The 24,228-nt window shown below is 32.7% G+C and overlaps 2 protein-coding genes across 2 annotated transcripts; one reads left to right on the forward strand and one right to left on the reverse strand.

Moving 5' to 3' along the window:
• The first annotated feature begins 365 nt into the window (after positions 1 to 365).
• LOC132050010 (caffeoyl-CoA O-methyltransferase 5) lies at positions 366 to 4,006 on the forward strand. Its single transcript, XM_059441018.1, has 5 exons — positions 366 to 525; positions 936 to 1,015; positions 1,118 to 1,262; positions 2,799 to 2,930; positions 3,506 to 4,006. The coding sequence occupies exons 1-5, from the start codon at positions 445 to 447 to the stop codon at positions 3,797 to 3,799; spliced, it is 732 nt and encodes a 243-aa protein (XP_059297001.1). The 5' UTR covers positions 366 to 444; the 3' UTR covers positions 3,800 to 4,006.
• A 3,085-nt stretch (positions 4,007 to 7,091) lies between these two features.
• LOC132050011 (uncharacterized protein At4g06744-like) lies at positions 7,092 to 8,689 on the reverse strand. Its single transcript, XM_059441019.1, has one exon. The coding sequence runs from the start codon at positions 8,556 to 8,558 to the stop codon at positions 7,227 to 7,229; it is 1,332 nt and encodes a 443-aa protein (XP_059297002.1). The 5' UTR covers positions 8,559 to 8,689; the 3' UTR covers positions 7,092 to 7,226.
• Positions 8,690 to 24,228: the final 15,539 nt, after the last annotated feature.

Here is a 24,228-nt window from a genome sequence, read left to right on the forward strand (position 1 = left end):
ACAAAAGCAAAACATTTTTTGCATGAATAATACTTACAAATCGGGTCCTTTCATGTTTGCTTTTACCAAGTCTTTGAATTAAATCCAACCGTTAAATGGAGGCTTCTGATGATGTCATCTAACGACTGAGAGTCATCCTTAGCTACTTCCATTGGTCCCACAATGAGTGGGTTCCATACAATGGTCTCAACTCTCAACTATTGACAAAACTCACCAACCACGAACCCGGTTTGGCGGCCGGTCCATGCAAGTACGATAATTATAAGCACAAACATAAGGTCCATAGTCAAAGTCAATGCACTGTAGAAAAACATCGAACCGGAATCCTTGTTTCAATTATATATACGTTCCATTCCATAGGTTTCTAACTCAGAAGTACATAGAAAATATACACAATCAAAAAGAGAGAGGAAAAAAAAAAAAAACTAAGAAAATATCAAAGAAATGGCTGAGAATGGTAATCAGGTATCCAAACACCAAGAGGTTGGCCACAAGAGCCTTTTGCAAAGTGATGCTCTTTACCAGGTATAACAACTATATTCCTCAACTTTCTTTTTCTCTTAATCTTGTCTCTAGATTTAAGTTTTACGTTTATGCTTCCTCCATCCCAATTTATGTACTTTTCGTATATGAGATTCAAATTATGTGAACATTGACCAACATTTTAGAATGTATTTTTCATTATATTGATGTGAGAAGAAGTGCATCTTATGATATTTTTCGTATTGTTTTTAAATATCTAAATTTTAATTTAAGAATATACTCTGTTAATTTAATTTGATTTAGCTTCGAATATTAGTCAAACTGATTCTCTATAAGCGAAAAGTGTCATATACAGTACGTAGTTTTTTTGGTAAGTGTAGATGCCATAGGACCTCTCTATCCAACATGAAATCTTAAATTCGCCTCTGATTGATGATCGCTTCTTGTTGTAGTATATACTTGAGACCAGTGTATACCCAAGAGAGCCAGAATCCATGAAAGAGCTCAGGGAGGTGACTGCTAAGCATCCATGGTGAGTTTATTTGATATCTAATTAATGGCTATTGCAGAATATAGTTTCTTTGTCTTTTTTGACTGAATATATATGTATTCTTTTTGTTTGTTGGAAACACAGGAATCTAATGACAACATCAGCAGATGAAGGGCAGTTCTTGAACATGTTGTTGAAGTTGATCAATGCCAAAAACACCATGGAGATCGGAGTTTACACTGGCTACTCCCTCCTTGCTACTGCCCTTGCTATTCCTGATGATGGAAAGGTACATAACATTCATAGGGGAAAATGATCGATTTTTTTTTTTACTTTTTCCGTTTCATTTTATGTAAAGATGTTTAACTGCGTGGAAATTCAATTTTTTTTTATCAAACTGGTAATAGATCGCTTTGATGGTTCGAACTTACAGTCGCTTGAAGGACGAGATGAGTTTAAAATGAGAAAAAGAGACTTTTGAAATTTATAGTATAAAACATATCCTATATTCGTTGGCTATAAAATCACGATATTAAGAGTGAAACTAGAAGATTAAAGTTAAATTTTTTTGAAAATATAGAAATATATCTTCTTCTTTTTTTCTTTCTTTTTTTTGGAAAGACAAAAAAGAAAAGGTATCACACAAAATGAGAGTGAGCCAGTATTGAAAATTTACCCGTACCGAGTGTTTAATTACACCAAATGAATAGATGAAAGACATGTATTTGTACATATGGCTCTACCACTTAACTGTGGTAAATTAATTATGAATTTATTCACTTTATGAAATACTTAGCTATAATAAGTTGGGTTGGTTTGATGTAAACATATCCGATACAAGTTTTACCAATATATAGTTAGGAAGTAGGAACCAGAAGAGCTATGGGGGTTTTCTAGTTGCTTTGATAACTCCAACATATGATGTCCAAAAACAAAAGGGAAAACATACAAAGAAGGAGAGAAAAGAAATGAAACTTCCTACCAGGAAGAGACGGAGACATTCGACTAAATTGCATTAAAGAAAGAAAGCAAGAGAGGAAAGGAGAATTAATAAACATATTTAGTTGTCATTCTCTTTTTTCTTCATTTAAAATCCTTGTTAGATGGGAGTGGTTCAGATTATTGGTAAAGAAAAGTAAAAGAAGGAAGCGTCTTTGGTAGGATTAAATCATTAAAACATGCACCTTTTGTGGAGTTGGAGTTACAACAGCTAGATTCTAATTAACAACAATCTTAATTTGCATCTTAATTCATTTTTTTCTCAATAAAGTTTACACATGTAAAAGAGTCATGGGGAGGATTCCCCACCGAGTGACCAAAAGTAATTAATCAGAATTTAGCTTCTATACGTTAGTTTATACTGTTACATTATAATGACAACATTAATGGGTATAAGTGTCAATAATAAGTCTAATTTGAAGACCCAAAAGATAAAGTATACGTGATCATATTTATATAATGATGTTAAGCACTGGGGTCAACCACAAAAGAATAAGATTGAATGTGGATGTATACCATCTTTCAGTTGACCTTTTTAAACCATGTTTCACAATCAAACTAAAAAAAGATATTAATACAACTAGTTGGAGAACTAGCAAGGTCGGAAAGAGGTTAATGACTAGTTGTGAAAGCCGGGAAGTCTTTTAAATCGAATGCAACACCTGTCTTCCAAATAAAAATTGACTTGTTGGGAGGAAGATTACGTGCAGCCTATAAAGTATAACAAAAAATTAAATTTCCAATATCCCTTTTTCATGAATTAAATTGCATTTTAAATCCCGTTTGCCCATTAACATGACCAAAAATGTTTTTCTCTTTTTGGCAGATATTGGCAATGGACATTAACAGGGAAAATTACGAAATAGGCCTGCCCATAATTGAAAAGGCCGGTGTATCTCACAAGATTGATTTTAGAGAAGGGCCTGCTTTGCCTGTTCTTGATCAATTGGTTGAAGATGTGAGTTTACTCCTCCCCAAATCCACTCATTATTTGCTTTTCCTTTTAATAATTTATTTCTTATCTTTTTTATTTTTTTTAATATTAACATAATTTAATCAGCTTTTAGAAGCACTTTTTAAAAGCTTGGTCAAACAGTAATTGCTACTCAAAAGTGCTTTTTAATTTGATTAAACAAACACAAATTGCTTCTCACATAAAATACTTTTTGAAAAAGCACTTTTGGAAAATCATTTTTCAAAATTAGCTATTTTAGAAGTTTGGCCAAATTTCTTTTCCTAAATTACCAATATTAATTCAAACAGACAGTTATCGAGTATTTTTTATATGCTAATTTTATAAATAATAATAATTCGGTATATAAAATATAAGTGAAATATTGAAAACGTTATTTGAGTAGTCTCTCAAATGATATAATAATCGTTTCAATCACAATTGCTTTTTCACATAAATTTAATGTTCAAAATGCAACTTTTAACTTTTAAAATATTATCTTTTTTCGATATAACCAAGTTGTAATCTAAATTTTCTTCACACTAAAGCTAATATAATTTTCATTTTTCAATTGGTTACAGGAAAAGAATCATGGCACATATGATTTCATATTTGTGGATGCTGACAAGGACAATTACATCAACTATCATAAAAGGATTATAGATTTAGTGAAGGTTGGTGGTTTGATTGGGTATGACAACACCCTATGGAATGGTTCTGTGGCTGCACCAGCTGATGCACCAATGAGAAAATATGTAAGGTATTATAGAGACTTTGTATTGGAACTTAACAAAGCCTTAGCCGTTGATCCAAGGATTGAGATTTGTATGCTTCCTGTTGGTGATGGTATTACCCTGTGCCGCCGTATCAGCTGATCATTCTAATATTCTTATGGTTCTTTTTATTTTTAAAGCTTATTCAACTACCTTTTCCTATTAACCAAAAAAATGTATGTTTGTTATTTCTTTTTTGGTTATTATGCTAGGGAGAGGGTTCCCCTTATTTGTAATGAATGATAAAAAACTGCATCTTAATGTACTTCTTATAATTAAAAGTAATATTGAGCATTACATTTTATTTTATTTTTATATGGCTTTTACAAAGTCTAATTAGAGAAGGAGAAGTTAGATATTTCTAACTCTAGAAGTGCCTTAGTTGACAAAAAAGGTTAATGTACGAAAAGAAAAATGCATGATATGTTTTTCTTTTTATGTAAGTTGTTATAGTTTAACCATCATTTACTTAAACTAAAATGTAAAAGAAGAAAGACTTGCTAGAATTAGAATGAAAAACTTCGGTAAGGACTAATTATACACGAAAGTTAAATAAAAATTATGAAATAAATGTTAAACCATGATACCATTAGAAGGGGGTCATGGTTTAATAGGCATTTCATCTCTCTCTCTTTTTTTTTAAAGGGTCACGGTTAGAAAGCATTTCATCCTTTAACGAGTTTTATTTGGATGAATTTGAGTTAATCAGGTTAAATATATTTTAAATATCGAACGAGAAAAATATGATGCTTATTTCATCTTTAGACATTTCGCTGCCTTTTGCTATTGAATTTTAATATATGAGGTAGGGGTCATACTCATGCCTAACCCCCAACCCTCAAGGTGGCTTTAAATTTTTTGACAAAAAATGATATTTCGCTGCCACACATTATATTGTATCTTTACTAGTCAATTTGAAAATGGTGCTGTCATTAGTGGGCCTGTTCCTCCTAGGCCCAAATTCAAATCAACTAGTTTTATTAGTCATTTTCAGAATTAATTTTCTGAATTATTGATTTGTTGAAGAGGATGACAACTTTTATCATCTTTCCGTAGTAGTTTGCTTTATGGAGTTTGAATTGTAGTTATCATCCTTTTAGATCTCATTCTTTAAGCCCTTCTGGAAAACGTTTATTGCCAGCTCCTACTATTCATCCTAACAAAAACTTTGACTTAGGATAGTTAAGTTAAAATATCTGTCTTGATCCATGCTCCTTGTCAGCTTCAAATCAAATGCATGTCAACTGTGATCATTCATTGACTCCTTTGATGCATGCATCCTTCTTCCGATAATTGCATAAATGACGTTTGTATAATTAAATCAAAGGGATCGCGTCTTCAAAATTCACGGAATTAAGATCGCTAATAAAAAAAAAATGTTAGTCTGCATCTTCACAGACATGTCTATTTCACTGCGCGTCTCTCCTCGAGCGGATTCCTCCTTTTGCTCCTCAGCCAACGGGTAATCTTTTACTTTTTAACATTCCCAAGAAGTAATTGATTAAACGGAAAAGAATCAAATATACCCCTGAACTTTGGGAAATAGTTCATTAATACCCTTCGTTATACTATTAGACCAATTATGTCCTTATCGTTATACTTTGGGTTCAAATATACCCTTCTTTTATATTTTGAGTCTAAATATACCCTTTATCTGTTAAAATTATCCAAGATGGACATGAAATATGACATGACACTAGCAACTCGGTGAGGTGGACACCACATGGCATGCCACCTCACCCCCCAACCCATTACCCCTCTCTTCCCCTTCCTTCTTCTATCACTACCATCTCCTCCCCTCCACAACCTTTGCAACCACTAGCACCACCCAAATGATCAGGATTCCTCTTGATTATTGAACGACCTATCTGAATTATCCATTTCTCAATAATTTCAAGAACTCCAAAAGATTTTATCTTTAATCCTCCGTATCAGAACTACAACTACAAAGGAATATACACTGCAACTCAAATCTTATACCACTTCAATAGACCTTCTGCAACTCCTCCTTGTTCGCCCCACAAAATATTCAATTCGCAGATATCATACATCACTGAACTCTTTAAAAAAGAAACAATATTCCAAAACAATATTCCAACTTTTCTTTATAGTACTTGAGCTCAAACAAGCAAATAAAGAACAAACAACCTTAAAGTTCCACGGACTTTCAGTTTCCCGACTTCTAACAACCTTAATCCACTGAAAACTGAAAAGGGTAAGAGTAGAAGAGACAGAGGAGAGAAATTTGTGTTTAGCTTTCTTTTTTGTCTCTTTTTTTAAAGACCTTAAAAAGTGGTGGTGTGGTGGTGCTAATTGTTGCAAAGGTCATAGAGGGGAAGAGATGGTAGTGGTGGAAGAAGATGGGGGAAGAGAGGGGTAAATGGGTTGGGGTGGTGAGGTGGCATGCCATGTGGTGTCCACCTCACCAAGTTGTTAGTGTCGCGTCATATCTCATGTCCACTTTGGATAATTTTAACGGATAAAGGGTATATTTGGACTCAAAGTATAAAAGAAGGGTATATTTGAACCCAAAGTATAACGGTAAGGGCATAATTGACCCAATAGTAACCAAGGGTATTGATGAACTATTTTCCAAAGTTCAGGGGTATATTTGACCCTTTTCCGTTGATTAAACCATTGACAGTAGTTCCATGGGCATCAAAAAGGAAGAGTAAACCTCACTGATTTTTAACACCATCATGAAACCTTGGCCGGTGTATCTGGCGGCTTTATGGATTGGTTGTAGCATTAGCACTTTTATTTGTGAAAAAACTTATTTGTTTTTGTTCATTCCTCTTGCAACAAGATGGACTTTACCGAGACTAAGAATGAACGAACTATTAAATCTTGGGTGAAAATTTCTTTTATCTATTTCTTTTCTATATTTCTCTAATCAATCAGGGGTTAGTGGGCAAGATACTTTCTCCAAAAAGTTAAAACATGATTGATGGAAGAGACAAAAGAGGCCAAACGTCCGGAACATGTTTGGTATTTCATTTATTTATTCCTAAGAAATAGCTTTTTAAAGGATATATTGATAGAATAATAATTAATTAAGAGAGTATGATCTTAGAGAGGGCAAATCAGTCTAGATATATTATTTTTTCATAAATAAAAATAAGATAAAATAGTTGTTACAAAAAAATTTAAATAGGGAAGGTAGTCGTAATATTGCAAATGTGAGGGAAGGCCAGTGAAACGAAGCAAAACGTAAAGGGAAGTCTCAGAAATTTTCCCTAAAATTTAATTTCTCAATAATTGTTATAATCAATCATAGATGAATTGGTGAGCCATTGGGCTAAAGAACCGACATCTTTGTCTGCTATTATTCATGTTGAATTGTGTGAGTGTGTGACTATCTCAACCAAAGACTTAAACAGTTAAAAACAGAATATACATAATTATTTGCTTATAATTTCAACATAATATGTCTGCATCAATAAACATAGGAAACTTGCCAAATTTACATTTACCACTGTCTTAATTTATTACTAGTAAAAAGTTTATGCAGACATGGAAAACAGGGCGCTTACAAGGAATGCGGTTTCAAAGCACTGTAAGTTCTTGGTGCTGGAGCCGGTTCATTTGAGTCCAGTTGATTCTGCTCAAATTTGCCAATTGCACACGGAACAAATCCCAATGACTTTTCATCAGGACATGATCTAGGCTTACACAAAAATGCATCACATTCCGCTTTTGATCTTTGCATAGGCAAATCTGGAATGCAGTTCATCCTCAAATCAAGAACGTTTCTTTGAATTAACTTCTTGCATTCTGGCCCAACCTCAGTAAAATAATTGTATGACAATGACAAATTCTGCAAGTTGGACAACTTGCATACAAGTTCAGGCACAGGTCCATACAACTGATTTTGTGCAAAGTTTAGTATCTGCATCTTAGCCAAACATCCAAATGAATGAGGTATTTTCCCCGTTAACTTGTTTTTGCTTGCGTCGAAAATTGTGGCCTTAGTTAAAAGCCCAATTTCATACGGCAAGCATCCAGTGAGCTGGTTGTTCAAGAACAGAACTTCGCTTAATGTTTCACAAGCTTGGCCAATGCTACGAGGAATTGGACCGGTGAAATTGTTGTTGGCTAATGTTAAGTAACGAACTGGAGTTGATCCCAAGTTATCAGGAAGTTTTTGCATTAAATTGTTGTTGTTGATGAACAAAGCATAAAGGTTTAGCAAGAAAACTTGAGGTGGAACCAACCCGGAAAACGTGTTAAACCTAAGGTCCAAGAAATATAACTTCTTGGAACCAAGAACATCACATGGGAACTCACCATTATAATTGTTGTTGCTAAGGTCTAACTCATAGAGATAACGAAGATTGGCAATTTTTTTGGGGATTGTACCTTTAAATTTGTTGGAATTTGCATGGAAAACTGTTATGTCTGGTAATTCATCAAGAAAGCCATCAAGAGTAAGGTCAGGTCCATCAAATTCGAACTGATTGAAGTCAACAGCAGCTAGTGCTTTTTCCTTAAGGTCAGGAACAATTGCACAATGGAAACCTTTGTAAGTGTTACAAACATCAGAGCCAACCCATGTGTTTTTAATATTATGGGGGTCATTCACGATTTTGGGCTTAAACTTTTGGATAGCATGGTAGGCGATCTCTATGCGTTTACTTTCAAAGAGGAGTAATGGCGGTGATGGTGGGGGAGGGCAAGGTGGGGGAGGGGGTGGTGGACAATCTTGATTGTCTAGGGGAGGTGGTGGCGGAGAATTTGCGCCACCTCCACCGATGATTATCTCCAAAGCTTCTCTACTTTGGCCAAGAATTGGAGTAGCAAGAACTAGACAATTCTGCAAAAATATTTGGAGGATAATAGTTATAGAGATAATGGAAGCCATTTGTTCAGAGGCTGAGGGGCAGTGGATTTGGAGTGATAAAAGATCAATTATATTAGGAGATTAAGGGTATTTTGGTATGAAGAAAAGTGTGTACCACGGAAAATAAGTGAAATCATTTTCTTACTTATTTTTTTTGTGTTTGGTAGTAAGCAGAAAGTATTAATATTTCAAAAATATATAATCTAAACACTATAAGGGGTGGATCGGAGTGGAGGGTTGAAGTGTAAGAATGGTGGAGATAACGGTATGAAGTTATTTTCTTATTTTTAAAGAACTTGTTATCGTAAATAAAACATTTTTCAGAAATTTTGACCAACCAAATATGAAAATAGGAAAATTCCCATTCATACCAAACACCCCAATTGGCAAAATAGAAGTATAGACTAGTATTGTTTCATAGTCACGAGAAGAAAGAAGAGCATAAAGGTATAAATTTTTTTGTCGGCAACCAAGTTGTTGCCCTCTCACTTTCACAATTGGAATGTTTCGTCCATTTATGACTTGTCAATGATTCTGTGTGAATTATTATTGTTATTTTCGACAATAAGTTTCCATTGTATCATCACATTTAGTAATAATTTTCAATAAACTGCAACTTGGACTCCTTAATTAGTTGCCTATCTGGGGCGACTCAATAATATTGGAGGTCTAAAGCCAAATCTTTATAAGAGACCTTATATATAGCAAGCATTGTTGATTGAAATTAGGCAAGTGATTATGACGAATAAAAAAAAAAGAACTTAATTTTATATATCATAAAATAATTGAATAAATTAAATGTTGCAAACTTTGTTTATTGCAACACTTGCATACTTGATTGCATCACAACTGAAAGGAGAAAACTCAGAAAACTTTCAATTTATGTGAGAAAAATATTGATAAGCTAAATCATTAGATAGAGTTAAATGAGTAATTAGTGAATAGCGAAAAAGAATTCAACTAAATTAATTAGTAGTCCCTCCATCTAAATTTAAGTGTCTTACTTTTCTTTTTGATTTTTTTTTTTTTAAAGAGAGCGTCTCTTTCTATATCTGGTAAGTTTTTAAATTCCAACATTCTACATTGCAAGTTCAAGACCACAAAATTTAAAGAACTACACGTATCTTTAATTTGAGATCGCAAGATTAAAAAATCTCCATTTATTTTTTTAAAAATCTATGTCCAATCGAACTATAACATTTAAATTAAGACGGAGGGAGTACTATTTAGTGAGAGAGAAAAAATAAATCATTGAATAATAATATGAAAATAAAGAAATAAATTCATCAATAATTATACTAATCTACTATCTTATAAGAAGGGATAAGCTAATTAAAGCAAATACATTAAGATCAGTTTTGGTTTTTTAGATGGCCTTTTTGTTTACTAAGTGATACTCCCTTCGTTTCAATTTATGTGAACCCATTTGATTGGAGACGATATTTAAGAAAGAGTGAAGACTTTTGAAACTTGTGGTTCAAAAGAAGTCTTGAATATTTTTGTGACTGTAAATCATTTCATAAAGTGAATTTGTTTCCAAATTAGGAAAGAGGTCATTCATTTTAGCACGAACTAAAAAGGAAATAGGTTCACATAAATTGAAACAGAGGGGGTATTTACATATTTATCTTCTAGGCTGATATTTTAAATTAGTTCTATTTTATGGAGCATAAAATTTAACGTGGAAACTTTATATTATGAATATTGCTCGTGGGATTTAACGGATAACATGTTCATACAATGCGTACTGTTTGCTTAGAATCATCAACTGTTTGTTAGCAAACTTCTTCCTTTTTTTTTTTTTTTTTTTTTTTTTTTTTTTTAACTTTGAAGTACATCCAGGAAATCTATTTGTAAATTTATTTTTTTCATGATTCCAATTCATTAGTGTATTTATTAGCTTCTCAAAATGTTGTTGTTTCGGATATCAACAACATAATTTCTTGTTCGTCTGTCTTTCATAATTTTGATCCAAATATGCAAAGAATAGTCAGAGTCACAGGTTGGGCCCGTGCACTAAGAGAGATAGTAATTATTTTGGGGAAATCTACACGGTGTAGCTAATATTAGACCTTATTTTTATCTAGTAGCTATACTTTAATTTATTTACACCTTATAGCTAAAAGGTATATATCAATTATACTCCATAACTAAAACATACAAAATAGGTTAAAATAAAAAAAGCAGCCCCTGTATCCACATTTTTCTCTCTCCTCCCTCCCTTCTGCTCTCAATATCGCCGCCGGAGCTCCGGCGAACGAGCTTCGGTCACTGCTCCCTCATCGTCACCACTGCTTCATGCGAAATCCAGACGTAGAAGTAAGCTCCGGTCACTGCTGTTGGTTGTGGTTCGTGTTGTTGTTGTAGTTCGCCGGAGAAGTAAGCTCCGGCGATGGCTGTTGCTGTTGTTGTGGCGGAGAAGATTAGGAGACTTTGTATTCATTTTCACGGTGCTGTTGTTGTTGTTGGTTGTGGTGGTGGTTGTTGTTCACCGTCTCTCTCTCTTCTCCCTCACGACTAAGTCAGATATGGCCGGAATTGGCTTTCTATTTTTGAATACAATCGGTGTTGACGACGACGACTTGACAACGTGGCGAGATCGGACGGGAACAACCAAACCTACGGGAATCGGCCGAAATTTTATTTCTTGTATTCAGTTTTGAGTGTATTCGTTAATTTTATTTCTTGTATACAAATGAATACAGTGAATTTTGAAGTGTATACAAATGAATAGAGTGAAATTTATTTCTTGTATTCAGTTTTTGAGTGTATTCGTTAATTTTTTTAGTGCAAATTTTTGTGTTTTTGATGTTTTAGTTGAATACATCTGATTTGAATATAGCAAAATCTGAATTGAATACAGTAAAATCTGACTCAATCAAATTTTGAATACAATCTAATTTTTGAATACAATTAATCAGAAGAACTACCGTAGCGCGTAGCACTGTAGCATATTTAAATGTAAATACTAAAAATGTAGCTATGTCTAATTTAAAACCCCTAAATGTTAGTCATTTATGTAAAATTCTCATTATTTTGGGGCCCTCAAATTGTTGGGGCCTAAAGCAAGTGGAGGTCTAGCCGGTCGTGTGCCTATCTTATCTCTCCTTTTAGCCAATTTAGTTGATTGATGATTATTGATAGTTTGATACATATCAAATTGACAGGTAGAGACTTTATTTTGACCTCTACATCGTTGTCAAAATTTATTTAAACCCCAAAAGTTAGTAAAATGCGAATTTAGGTTTACTATACATTAGCCTTTGGTTCATATTTACATTTTTTTAACACGATTCTTCAGCACGTAGGCATCGGGGAATCAATTTGTGCCCTATCGGAAAATCAACTTTATTTATTTTGGTCAACAAATGCTAACCAAGTTACATACCGGAGCCACGGGTCATGAAAGAGGCTAACGTAGTGAAACTTTGACCGTATGATGCTTATGAAGAAATAAGAAACTGCGCAACCAAGTTAAGCAAATGCCAGATTGGCTCTTCTAAAAGGTCGATCATCTGGGTGTGTTTATTACGGAGGAAAATATTTTTTCTAGAAAAATAAGTTTCTTAAAATCAGGAAATTAAAAATTTCCTATTATTCATCAAAAGTTCAAGACTGGACGAGGAATGTCATTTTATACGTACCAGAAGGCTTTTCTCATCGTTTTTGTGACACACTTATCAGGGATAATATAAAAATCGTTTTCCTCTGTAACTTGTAGTATGTGCCACGGCAACCACAGATTGCAATGGGAAAAGGGAATCACTGTAAGAACAATAGAATCCACTCATTTAATTTTGATTCAAATTTGAAATGGTACCAGGATAAGAATGCATAAAATAAAAATCAGCATCAAATGCATGAAATCTAGGTGGAACGACCAATTTATTTGGACAGCGCTAAAGTATTTAGACTTTTACTACATGGATGTTGTTCAATACTAAGGGAAAAATAGTGACAAGGGAAGAAAAAGAAAGGTAATTGAACACCAAAAATTCAAAATCTCTAGTCTCATTTAACTGTTGAAGAAATTTTGTGGCAATTTCGAGGGAACATTTTCTTCAATTTTATGTGCGACCTCAGCCTTTTTTAAATATATTCTGCATTAATATTTCCTCAATGTTGGTAGAAAGACCTTACTCCGTTTTCTTTTCTAAATGTTTTCCGCATTAAATTTCCTCTCTATTGTTGGTACGACGAACTTAGTCTTTCTCTAATGTTTTTTGTTTTTTTCTTTTATATTTGATTGGCAAGGAGAATAAAGGTTCAATTAGGTAACAAAAGGTTATTAAACGTTAAACTTGTCTTATGATAGTTTTGAACTTTGAATAATCTAGGCCACTAATTTATTAACTTTTGCGTTATAACATTGGCATATATTATATATTATATTTTTTTGTTATATATAGATAAGGATATAGAGCTTTTGTCGTCCTCACACCACAATCCATTCGTGATAATGTTTACTTTTGTCGTTGTTCCTTTCTTAAGACCCATAGGCCACATGGGCCTTTGTTATCTGTCAATATTGGAGTAGTAACTTTTTGTGATTTTTTTGTTCCTTAAATAATTTTACTCCATCCCGAAATATCTTTCATGTTTCACTTCTCGAGGATTAGATTACATAAATTTTAACCAATAGATCCTTTTAAAAAATCACTATATTGATATATTTTTCATGTAATTTCGAATATCTAAATTTTAATTCTGGAATATTGAATTAATCTAATTCAATTTAGCTCTAAAAATTAGTCAAATTACCTTTCGGAAACGAAACGTGACAAATATTTTGAGACGGTATTATTTGTCCTATACGTTCTGGTTAAAAAAATTTATGGTGTTAGATGATTCTAGAAGATGAAAACATAAATACTTTTGTTAATACAGGTGAAAATAAAATACATTATTAAAATCTTAAATGAGTTTAAGATAAGCACAAAAAGAGTTTGAAGCAGACGGGAGTTAGAGTGTTGGCTATGAGTTTGGTTGGATCCGGAAATTTTGTTTTAAACTCTGCATTTGTTTTAAAAATTCATTGATTACGTATCGATTGTTAGTTTAGAACCAAATAACTTAAAAGATTAAAATTCAGAACTCATAAACTTTAAATCCTGACTCCTCATCTGGTTTGAAGTAAATAATTTCAATAATGAAAGTTAAAATGTTAAAGGAGTGAAATGAAAGTTTTGCTTTCATATATTACAAGTTTACTTATTTGAAATTTTAATTATTATACAGTAAAAATATGTAACTTAATTATAATTTTTTAATTACAATGTCTAATTTTATATTTTTGGATTTAGGCCGAGCTTAGCACGGTCCTCATAAAACTATATATATATATAGAGAGAGAGAGAGAGAGAGGATTTTGTGCAAGAAGTGTGAATTTTCATCACAACTCGATTTGTATGTGGTTAATTTAGCTTTGGAGTTATGGAGATTACAAGGATTTACTTCATGTACCAAAATGTTTTTTTTGGTACTATATTTTCAAACAATTAATTAGGTGTATTGTATAATGTACAAGCCTGCTCTTTTCAGTTTTGAAACGGTCTTTCTATAGATCCCCCACGGGCCACGGCCCATGCTAGTGAAAATCAAATACTCCCTTCGTTTTAGATTATTTATCGCTTTTTTATTTTAAACGTTCCAAAAGAAAATATTACTTAAAAGAGATATTTGATTAACTTATTTTTATTTATATCTAAGTTATAATCTCTCTCCATTAATTATTTATTCAATTTATGTATCATTTCTGTTAATGATAAATTTTTACTAAAAGTAAAATAAAAAAATAATTAGTTATATCTTAAATTTTTAAAACAATAAATAATCTGATACAATAAATTTTAGTAACTGCAAATAATTTGAAAAAAAGGAGCTCACGGCTAAAAAACAAAGTTGCCGATGAAATTGTCGCTCATTTACTACGTACATCTTTTTGTTTCTTTTGATAAAGTTAAAGGGATATAAAAGGTGGACTCACTTTCCAGTTTCCACTCGTCAAGTTTTGAAAAGTCTTTTTCTTTTTGCCAAAGTTATAAAAGGTCTTCATTGCCATTTGCCTTTTTTATTTATTTTTATTTTATTTTTATTTTATTTTTGTGTGTTTAGAGGCTCTCCATGTGCCTTAGATGGATGAACATGACCTTTTCTGTCACGTCAACAGTTACGGGGTAGTTTCGCTCCAAATAATGGAACGTGTTTTTCAGGGCAAGTTTGGGGATAAGTAAAGGTGGCAACCGGTTTAAAAAAGGTAAAATTCGATATATCCAAACCGGTCGGTGGTTTGGAGTGGTTAAAATCTATTTTTTTTTTTTTTGTATTATATATATATATTATAGTATTTATTAGTATATTTATTTATATTTACATATGTTATACAAGTTTATAATTAAAGTTTAAATATTTATGACTAACGACTAACAAGTAAAAGAATAGTAATAGTCTTTTCGTATACATATATATGTATAACTTATATATATATATATATATATATGTATAACTTAATATATATACTATATATACTTATATATATGTACTATATACTATATATACTTATATATATATATATACATATATATACATATATATATATGTATGTATGTATAACTTAATATATATACTTTTATTTATGTACTATATACTATATATACTTATCTATATGTATAACTTAATATATATACTATATATACACTATATATTATATATACTATATATATACTATATATACACTATATACTATATATACTTATATATATGTATAACTTAATATACATACTATATATACTTATATTATATACTATATACTATATATACTTACTTATATACTTATATGTATATATATGTACTATATACTATATATACTTATATATATACTATATATACATATCTACTATATATACTATATATACTTATATATATACTATATATACATATCTACATATCTACTATATATACTATATAAACTTAATATATATACTATATATACTTATATATGTGTATAACTTAATATATATACTATATATACTATATATACTTATATATATATGTGTTATATACTATATATACTTACTTATATACTAATATGTATATATATGTACTATATACTATATATACTTATATATATACTATATATACATATCTACTATATATACATATCTACTATATATACTATATATACTTAATATATATACTATATATATTTATATACTATATATACTTATATATGTGTATAACTTAATATATATACTATATATACTTATATATATGTACTATATATATATATACTTACTTATATACTTATATGTATATATATGTACTATATACTATATATACTTATATATATATTATATATACATGTCTACTATATATACTATATATACTTATATATATGCTATATATACATATCTACTATATATACTATATATACTTAATATATATACTATATATACTTTCATTTTTTTTTTTGTAATTTTTACGTTTAACGGTTCGTTTTCGGTTGGTCCGGTTCCGGTTTCAAAAAAACCGGACGGGAACAAAAACATATTATTTCGGTTAAAACCGTTGCCGTATGCCACCTTTAGGGATAAGTTAAAAAGGTAAAATTCGATATATGTGGTCGTCTGATTCTTTCACTTGAAAATCTCAATTAAATTTAATTTCATTTAGACACCTGAGGTAGGGTTCGACTGTGCTATTTAGACACTTTTAATTAATTTGGCAACTTGCATGATTTGCACACTAAAGTATCAAAAGGTACCAAATTACCCCACTAAAAAAAAAGTAACCAAACTGCCTTTTGCGCACTAATTTAGTGAGCAATAGGGGTTTACTAAAAACCCCACTCGTCTTCCCCACCCAACCCAATCCCCACCATTTTTTTTTTTTAAAAAAACGACATTGAACTTCGTTTTCAGTGGTCCCCACCTTAAAAAAAATATTATTTTTGTGTTATTTTTTAACCCAAAAGTTAATAAGATACACAGTTTCCTTTGATTTCAGAATAAAGCGGCGTAAAACTCAGTTTCAAAAACGAAAAACCACCTTCATTCTAGGTATTTTCATTATGAATTTTGTATCACATTGTTAAATATATTACTATCCTAAGCATGATTGTTGTGTAATAGTTGTGGATTACGAAAAAAAATATTGCACAGTTTTTTTTTTTTTGCGCAAATGGGCATTCCACTGCCCTTTTTTTCATTTTTTTTATTAATTAATTGTTGATTGTTTGTTAGGTAATTGTTTATTTGTTGATTATTTATTTCATATTTCTTAATTGTCGTATTAACTAATTATTTATTAATTAGTTATTAAATATTTGTTAATAGTTTCATTAATTAATTGTTTATTTGTTAATTATTTGCTAGCTAATTGTTAATTGTATGATAATGAATTGTTAATCTTTATATTTTTATTTATGAAATATTTGTTAATTTAGGATTGAACATCCTTACTTTAGGTTTGAACATCCTTAGTTAAACCTTAATATCCTTAAGATAATATTTGTTAGTTAATTGTATTTAATCCTTAGGTTAGGTTTGAACATCCTTAGTTTAAGATTTAAAATAGCATTAATATAATATTAGTTCGTTAATTGTAGTTGGTATAATAATTAATTAACAATTATTAATTCGCAAATTTAGATAATTAATATAATTTCCCATTAAATTCTTAGTTAGTTAGTATAATTGAACATCCTTAGTTAAACCTTAATATCCTTAAGATAATATTTGTTATTTAATTGTATTTAATCCTTAGGTTAGGTTTGAACATCCTTAGTTTAAGATTTAAAATAGCATCAATATAATATTAGTTAGTTAATTGTAGTTAGTATAATAACTAATCAACAATTATTAATTCGAAAATTTAGATAGTTAATACAATTTCCCGTTAAAGTCTTAGTTAGTTAGTATAATTGAACATCCTTAGTTAAACCTTAATATCCTTAAGATAATATTTTTTAGTTAATTGTATTTAATCCTTAGGTTAGGTTTGAATATCCTTAGTTTAAGATTTAAAATAGCATTAATATAATATTAGTTAGTTAATTGTAGTTAGTATAATAATTAATTAACAATTATTAATTCGCAAATTTAGATAGTTATAATTTCCCGTTAATGTCTTCGTTAGTTAGTATAATTGAACATCCTTAGTTTAGGTCTGAACATTTTTAGTTTAGGATTGAACATCCTTAGTTTAGGATTGAACATCCTTAGTATAATTTTTCGATAAAAGATTACATAATTAATATTACATGTTAATGATTAATTAAAAATGCGTAAAACAGATACGACACCTCCATGGATCCCACCCCCTTCATCCAGGGCTTTTTGAGCCAGAGGTACTTTATCTACAGCAGTAGCATAGGTCCCAACTAGTATGGGATTCGGATGTAGATCCCACCCGCTTGGTCCGTCCTATGTTTATGAAACAAGCATTGGATATTTTAGTAGCTCGGCCCCCACATCCTCGTGTCTTAGAGATACTATATCAGGGTGGTATCGACCGTTGTGTCGCTGCTGGTAGCGTACAGCATGACAAGGCTCTTATGACGGCCATGATTGAGCGATGGCGACCGGAGACCCATACATTTCATCTTTGCACTGATGAGGCCACCATCACCCTTCAGGACGTGGAGGTCCTTTACGGTCTTCAGGTCGATGAACGAGCTTTGTATATTGCGGAGCCTCAGCAGATGCCATCGTATCGTTAGGAGTTGACTAGGCTCACTAGTTTCGTCTTTGGCGTTACATGATATATGGGGACAGAGTCGGCTGTCGATGCATTCCCTCTTTGATCACTTGCCCCTCGTAGACATGCAACATCCAATTACAGAAGACACACCTCATGTTGATGTTGACCGACGTGCTCGTTTGTACCTTCTCGTCGTATTCGGGGGCATTGTTCCCGAACACATCGAGTTCCCACGTGTGCTTGAGGTATTTATTCTTTCTGGAGCATCTGGGTGAGTTGGGATGTTACAGTTGGGGCGCTGCTATTCTGGCTTTCATGTATCGCAGATTCTGTCGAGCGTCTATGGGCGCAAGGACCGATGTCGCTGCATTTTGCCCTCTCCTTCTGGTACTATATTTAAGTGTGTGTAATTTTATTCTAAATATAGCTTTTTGAAATGACGACTAATAAAATATTTTTTTTAATGACCCTTTCAGATATGGGTGTGGACTAGGATGAAACCTTTTCAGCCCATAGCTGCTGACCCTCCGCTCGACTATATTGATGAGGCGATGCCATACGTGCTGTGGCACCCGCTTAGGAGACTGCTGAGGAGCCATCTCAGGAGCCCTCTCACTAGCCACCTCAGGAGCCCGTTGACACACAAGTTTGATTTTTTACAATAAAATAATGTATTAAATTAATTGTTTAGTCGTTATTTTATGTTTAGTTTAGCATAAATCAAAACTAAATTGTTTATATATTATTTGGGTTCATTCAACGCACCGTGGACCGTCTCCTACTTCGGTACCATCTACATCTCCGGCCCCGGGGCACACTCAGGAGACAGCTCATGATCCCTCTAAGGATCCCTCTCACCAGCTATCTCAGGATCCCGTTGACACACAGGTTAGATTTTTTACAATAAAATAATGTATTAAATTAATTGTTTATATGTTATTTTATGTTTAGTTTAGCACAAAACTAAACTAAATTGATTATATGTTATTTCAGGTACATTTTTCTGCGCCTGTGGACTCATCTCCTGCTCCGATAGAGTCATCTCCTGAAGATCACATTTCGTCCACCGTCGTCTCCCATGGGAAGCATGTTTTGAACAAGCCCCCTAGGAAGGGAACGCAAGATGATCATGGCATACAACGTGTACAGATTAAGAGGAAGAGGGGGGGGGGAGGGGTTGGAGATGATGGTGAGAGTGGTGGGGTTCGCCTTAGGCCTAAGGTTATTCTAAAGCCTCCCACATGTGGGACCTAGGGGGATGGAGATTGTGTATTTGTAAATAAAATGTACATTTTAAGTTAATATTATATTTTTTTGGTAATATTTTCTTAATGATAATTAGTTATCTTAGTTTTTATTATCGTTATAATAACTCGTGCGACGTCCTAAATTAATTAAAACCCTATAAAATAAAACACTTAAACCTAAAGATAACAAGTTTCCAAATAAACAAAACTTACTTCGGGACACTTTACAACCCCTAAAACGACTATCCAAATGTACAGGTATACTTGATGCAGTGAGCCTACATTATTGTTCGCAGAAAAAGATATCAGGTTCTATATCTAATATTGATATTCCGGTGCTTTTAAACATGACTAATCTTTGGTCAACGTACGGAAAAAACGTGAATTTCAAAACTATTTTTTTAAATAAAGGGTGGCAGTTTTAGTAAACCCCTATTGCGCACTAAATTAGTGCGCAAAAGGCAGTTTGGTTACTTTTTTTTTAGTGGGGTAATTTGGTGCCTTTTGACAATTTTTGGGTTAAAAAAGTTGCGGACTCCAAGTTTGGGGGTAAGTTAAAAGGTCAAACCCGATACCTATGGTCGTCCGGTTCTTTCACTTGAATACCTCAATTAAATTTTGTTTCATTTAGACACCTGAGGTAGGGTCCAACTGTGCCATTTAGACACTTTTAACTGATTTGGCAACTTGCATGATTTGCACACTAAACTGGCGCGTGAAGAGCCCAATAAACAATTTTTTTATTTTTTTATTTTTAATTCTTTTTATTTCCTTCTTCTTCTTCTTCTTCTTCTTCTTCTTTATTTTTTTCTCTTTCTTCTCCATTTAACAAACCTTCCACTATTGCTATCTTGTTTACCAGAAAAAAATCAAGATCGCCACCATCCTCTCTCTCCCTAAGCGCTTACAGGACAAGAAAGATGATTTTTCTTTGGATAAATCTATTTAATAAATAAAATACCCAAAAAGAATAATAATATAAAAAAATTGCTATTAGTGGAGTCTTAAGAAAGCTTGAAGGTTTGATGGACTTTTAGAGCATTTTTATATTTAAAAAAATTGTATGAAAGTTCATTGATCAAATGCAACATTCTATTGGTGCATTTCATTTTCCGTTGTGGCCATAAAGAGGCAGAAAAATGGTTTCATTTTCTCTCATGTTTTGGTGCCTTAATTGGCCTTTACTTTTTATTCTTTCACTACCTCATTACTCGCCATATTCATCCTCTTTAGTGTTGTAACTCATGTAACCTCTAACTAATAATTCTTCCATTATCTACCTACTTTACTATCCCATTCATTTCCTATCCAATTCAAGGATGATTTTCCTAGCTATAAATAATTAGTCATCCTTACTTTGTGGTAGTAGAGATAAAAAATAATAATATAGAGTGCATGAAAAGTGAGTTAGTAAGAAAGAGAGTTTTATTTAGTTGAAGGAAGGTGTTCTTTTTGGTGGAGCTTTGGACTCAACATCTTGTCCAAAGTTTGTTGAGTTATACAACGTGGTCGAGCTATTGTATTCTGGAGGGGACAAGTTAGAAAGATTACTGCTGGAGCGGTAGATTTGCTGCAGTGGGCTTGAATCTCCTTAAAGAAAGCGAGAAATCCGCGCCTCAGCCTGAAGATAGTTTATTTTCTTCATATTATTTTTCAATTGTAATTTTATTTTTATTGTATTATCACCAACAATTTTAAGGAGATTCAATGCTACAATTGAAAAATCTGCGGACGTCAAAGTGGGAGTTCTTAACAAGCCATTTCGGTTCAACGGTACTCATTTTAAAGGATGGAAGGGTAAAATACTTTTCTACTTAAGTCTTCTCAATGTTTCTTATGTGTTAACTGAGAAGAATCCAAACAAAGTAGATAACTCTTCCATGAATGATGAAGAACTTATTTCTCTTCAAGAAAAAGTTGAAAAGTACGATGAGGATTCTTATAAGTATCGATATTATCTGCTTAATTGTCTATCAGAAATTTTTTATGATTATTATGATAGACCTTACTCTACTGCAAAGAAAATTTGGAAAGCATTGCGGAAGTAAATATGATGCGAGGAATTTGGAGCGAAAAAAAATATCTTTGCTAGTAGATTTTTTTTCGTTTCCAAATGATGGACAACAAATCGGTGGTAGACCAAGCTCAAGACTTTATAATGATCGTTGGAGAGCTCGGAGTCCGAGGAGATAAAAATTGGAGATAACCTTATTGTTTGTGGCATAATAGATAAACTTCCACCTTCATGGAAGGAATTTCAAAAAACTATGTGCCACAAACAAAAGGAAACTTCACTTGAGACGTTGATTATGCGAATCCGCATGGAAGAAGAGGCAAGGGGCCAAGATGCGCTTTTGCAAACGAAAGACAGTAACTTACAACCTGTCACAAATAAGGTAAATTTAATTACTTCAAAAATGCTGCTCCTAATGCTAACCAAGCCTAAGAAAAAAATATTCAAGAAAAATAATGGTCTCCCAAGAAAAATAATGGTGGTAATAACCAAGCACAAAATGGAGGACCATGCTTTGTTTGTGGCGAGAGTGGGAATATTTCTCGATTTTGCAAGTTTTGGAAACGTGGCCCTACACCTCAGGCGAACGTTACCGAAGAGCCACTTCTGGCGGTGATAATAGACATAAATATGGTTGAAAATGTTGATGGATGGTGGGATGATTCTGGTGCAAACTGTCATGTCTGCTATGACAAAGATTGGTTCAAAGTGTATTCCTTTTGAGGAGCCCAAAACCATCATGCTTGGTGATTCTCACACTACTCAAGTGCTTGGAAAGGGAGACGTTGAGTTGAGCTTCACTTCTGGAGGGGTACTTGTCACGCCCCAAAACCCACCCTAGATGTGACCGGCATCCGACGTCATGAACAATATCGGAAGAACCTAAATAACACAGTAATAATACTTGAACCCGCCAGGTTCAACATTCGCCTCCAACAGTTTATAAAATAAATGTAACAGATCATGAATGTATGAATTAAATCAGTGGAAGTCTTTATTCATCAAATACTTAGTCAAACGTAATAACGTGCCCGAGAGTTAATCAATAACTCAACAACTACCCACAAGAATGTATATTATGGAGCTTTTAGGATAAAGAGTTAACAGTTTGATTCATCGGGACGCAGCCGAAAACTAATAATAAAAGAACGAATAAATAGGGTGTTCCACGAATGAACGTGTGGGCTTACCAAATCAACAGTAACAGCAAGTCCTTCCTAAGCGCTTGAAGTATCAAGAACTTGCTCTTCTCCGTTACCTAACATACCATCAAAAACAACAATGGTATGCCTGAGTACTTCGTACTCAGTGAGTGTCGGGGACAACAAGTAATACGAAAATAAATTATAATAATACATAAAGAAATCAGTTCTGAAAAGATAATATAAAAACAGTCATTCCACTTTATGATTCTTAATATCATTTGTTAACCAATTTATAAAGTCATTTCAAAATCCAGTTCAATTATGCTTTATATCAATCAGGCATAAATACCAGTTCCATAATAAAGATGGATATCACAATCGCCCATATAGGCCCAACTCAATATCAACAACACTGCACAATACACCGGAATATGGATTCACGGTGGCTACTCTTCCTCCCGAATAGCAAGGCACACTGCTCAATACACCGGAATATGGATTCACGGTGGCTACTCTTCCTCCCGAATAGCAAGGCCATTAATACACCCCAGGTAGTGAACCCGGAAGTGGCTACTCTTCCTCCAGAATGGCAAGGCAATTAATAGACTAGGATCCATAGTGACTGCTCTTCCTCCCGAATAGCAAGGCAAAACACAACAACCAGTTCTCATAGCATAGAAGCCAATTCATAATTCATTTGTAATGTAGTCACATCATCAATTGTCATTAAGGTTCATTATGCCATATCGAAAGAATAAGTCATTCCAATCAATGTTTTGAAAACGTATAACTTCTTTACAAAATATTTCCATGTCCCAATTCATCAGTGAGAATGTCATTACCAACTCTTAACCATCATTATTAAGCATCTCTCATAGAGGAAAACATTCATAATATCTTATACATATATAGGGTTTGTTACCATCTATGTTTAATGTGGGTTTGTCCCCTCACACACATTAACCACCATTTAGATATGAATTAGAGCCCAAGAAACATGAAAAGATTACTTTTCCCTTCATTCATTAAAGAATCTTGAATAAAATCTATACTTCCAACAATATTTTCAAAAGTGATTTTCATTCAAAATAAGTTTTCAAGAGAGAGACATACAAATCACCTTCATAGTCAAAAAGGATTTTCAAAAGAGAAATACCTTAATTAAGCCTTACGTAACTCAACGATTCACTTTTTTACAATGAAGAACACCCAAAACCCTAGCTTGAGTCACTTTGAGAAAGATTACCTTGCAACCCTAAGTTTTTCATTCAAGAATCATGTTAAGAATCATGGGTTTAATGCTAGGATTGATTAATAATTTTAAAGATGTTCTTACCTTATGTTTTGGGGAAGCCCTAGGGTTATTTCTCCTCAAAAAGTCGACCAAAGATGAGTTGGAATGATGGTTAAGAAAATTTCACATTCTGGGGGTTTTTATAGTTGAGCAAGGCGCGTGACGCATCATGCAATTCATACGTTTGACCTGTGAAATGCAGCCCTATCGTACAACCTGTCAGAGGGGCGTGATTTCTGGTGTTCGTCCTGAGATTCGCACGATTGAACCGCAGGATGATCTCTCGAAACGC

This window comes from Lycium ferocissimum, chromosome 3 (genome assembly GCF_029784015.1).
Source record: "Lycium ferocissimum isolate CSIRO_LF1 chromosome 3, AGI_CSIRO_Lferr_CH_V1, whole genome shotgun sequence".
Classification (NCBI taxonomy): Eukaryota; Viridiplantae; Streptophyta; class Magnoliopsida; order Solanales; family Solanaceae; genus Lycium; species Lycium ferocissimum.

What these genes read in the sequence shown, in the direction of transcription:
- LOC132050010 (XM_059441018.1), top strand. Translation starts at nt 445, where the DNA reads ATGGCTGAGAATGGTAATCAGGTATCCAAACACCAAGAGGTTGGCCAC. An exon ending in AAAGTGATGCTCTTTACCAG is followed by an intron (nt 526 to 935) that starts GTATAACAACTA and finishes TTCTTGTTGTAG; the next exon opens with TATATACTTGAGACCAGTGT. An exon ending in CTATTCCTGATGATGGAAAG is followed by an intron (nt 1,263 to 2,798) that starts GTACATAACATT and finishes TCTTTTTGGCAG; the next exon opens with ATATTGGCAATGGACATTAA.
- LOC132050011 (XM_059441019.1), bottom strand. Translation starts at nt 8,558, where the DNA reads ATGGCTTCCATTATCTCTATAACTATTATCCTCCAAATATTTTTGCAG.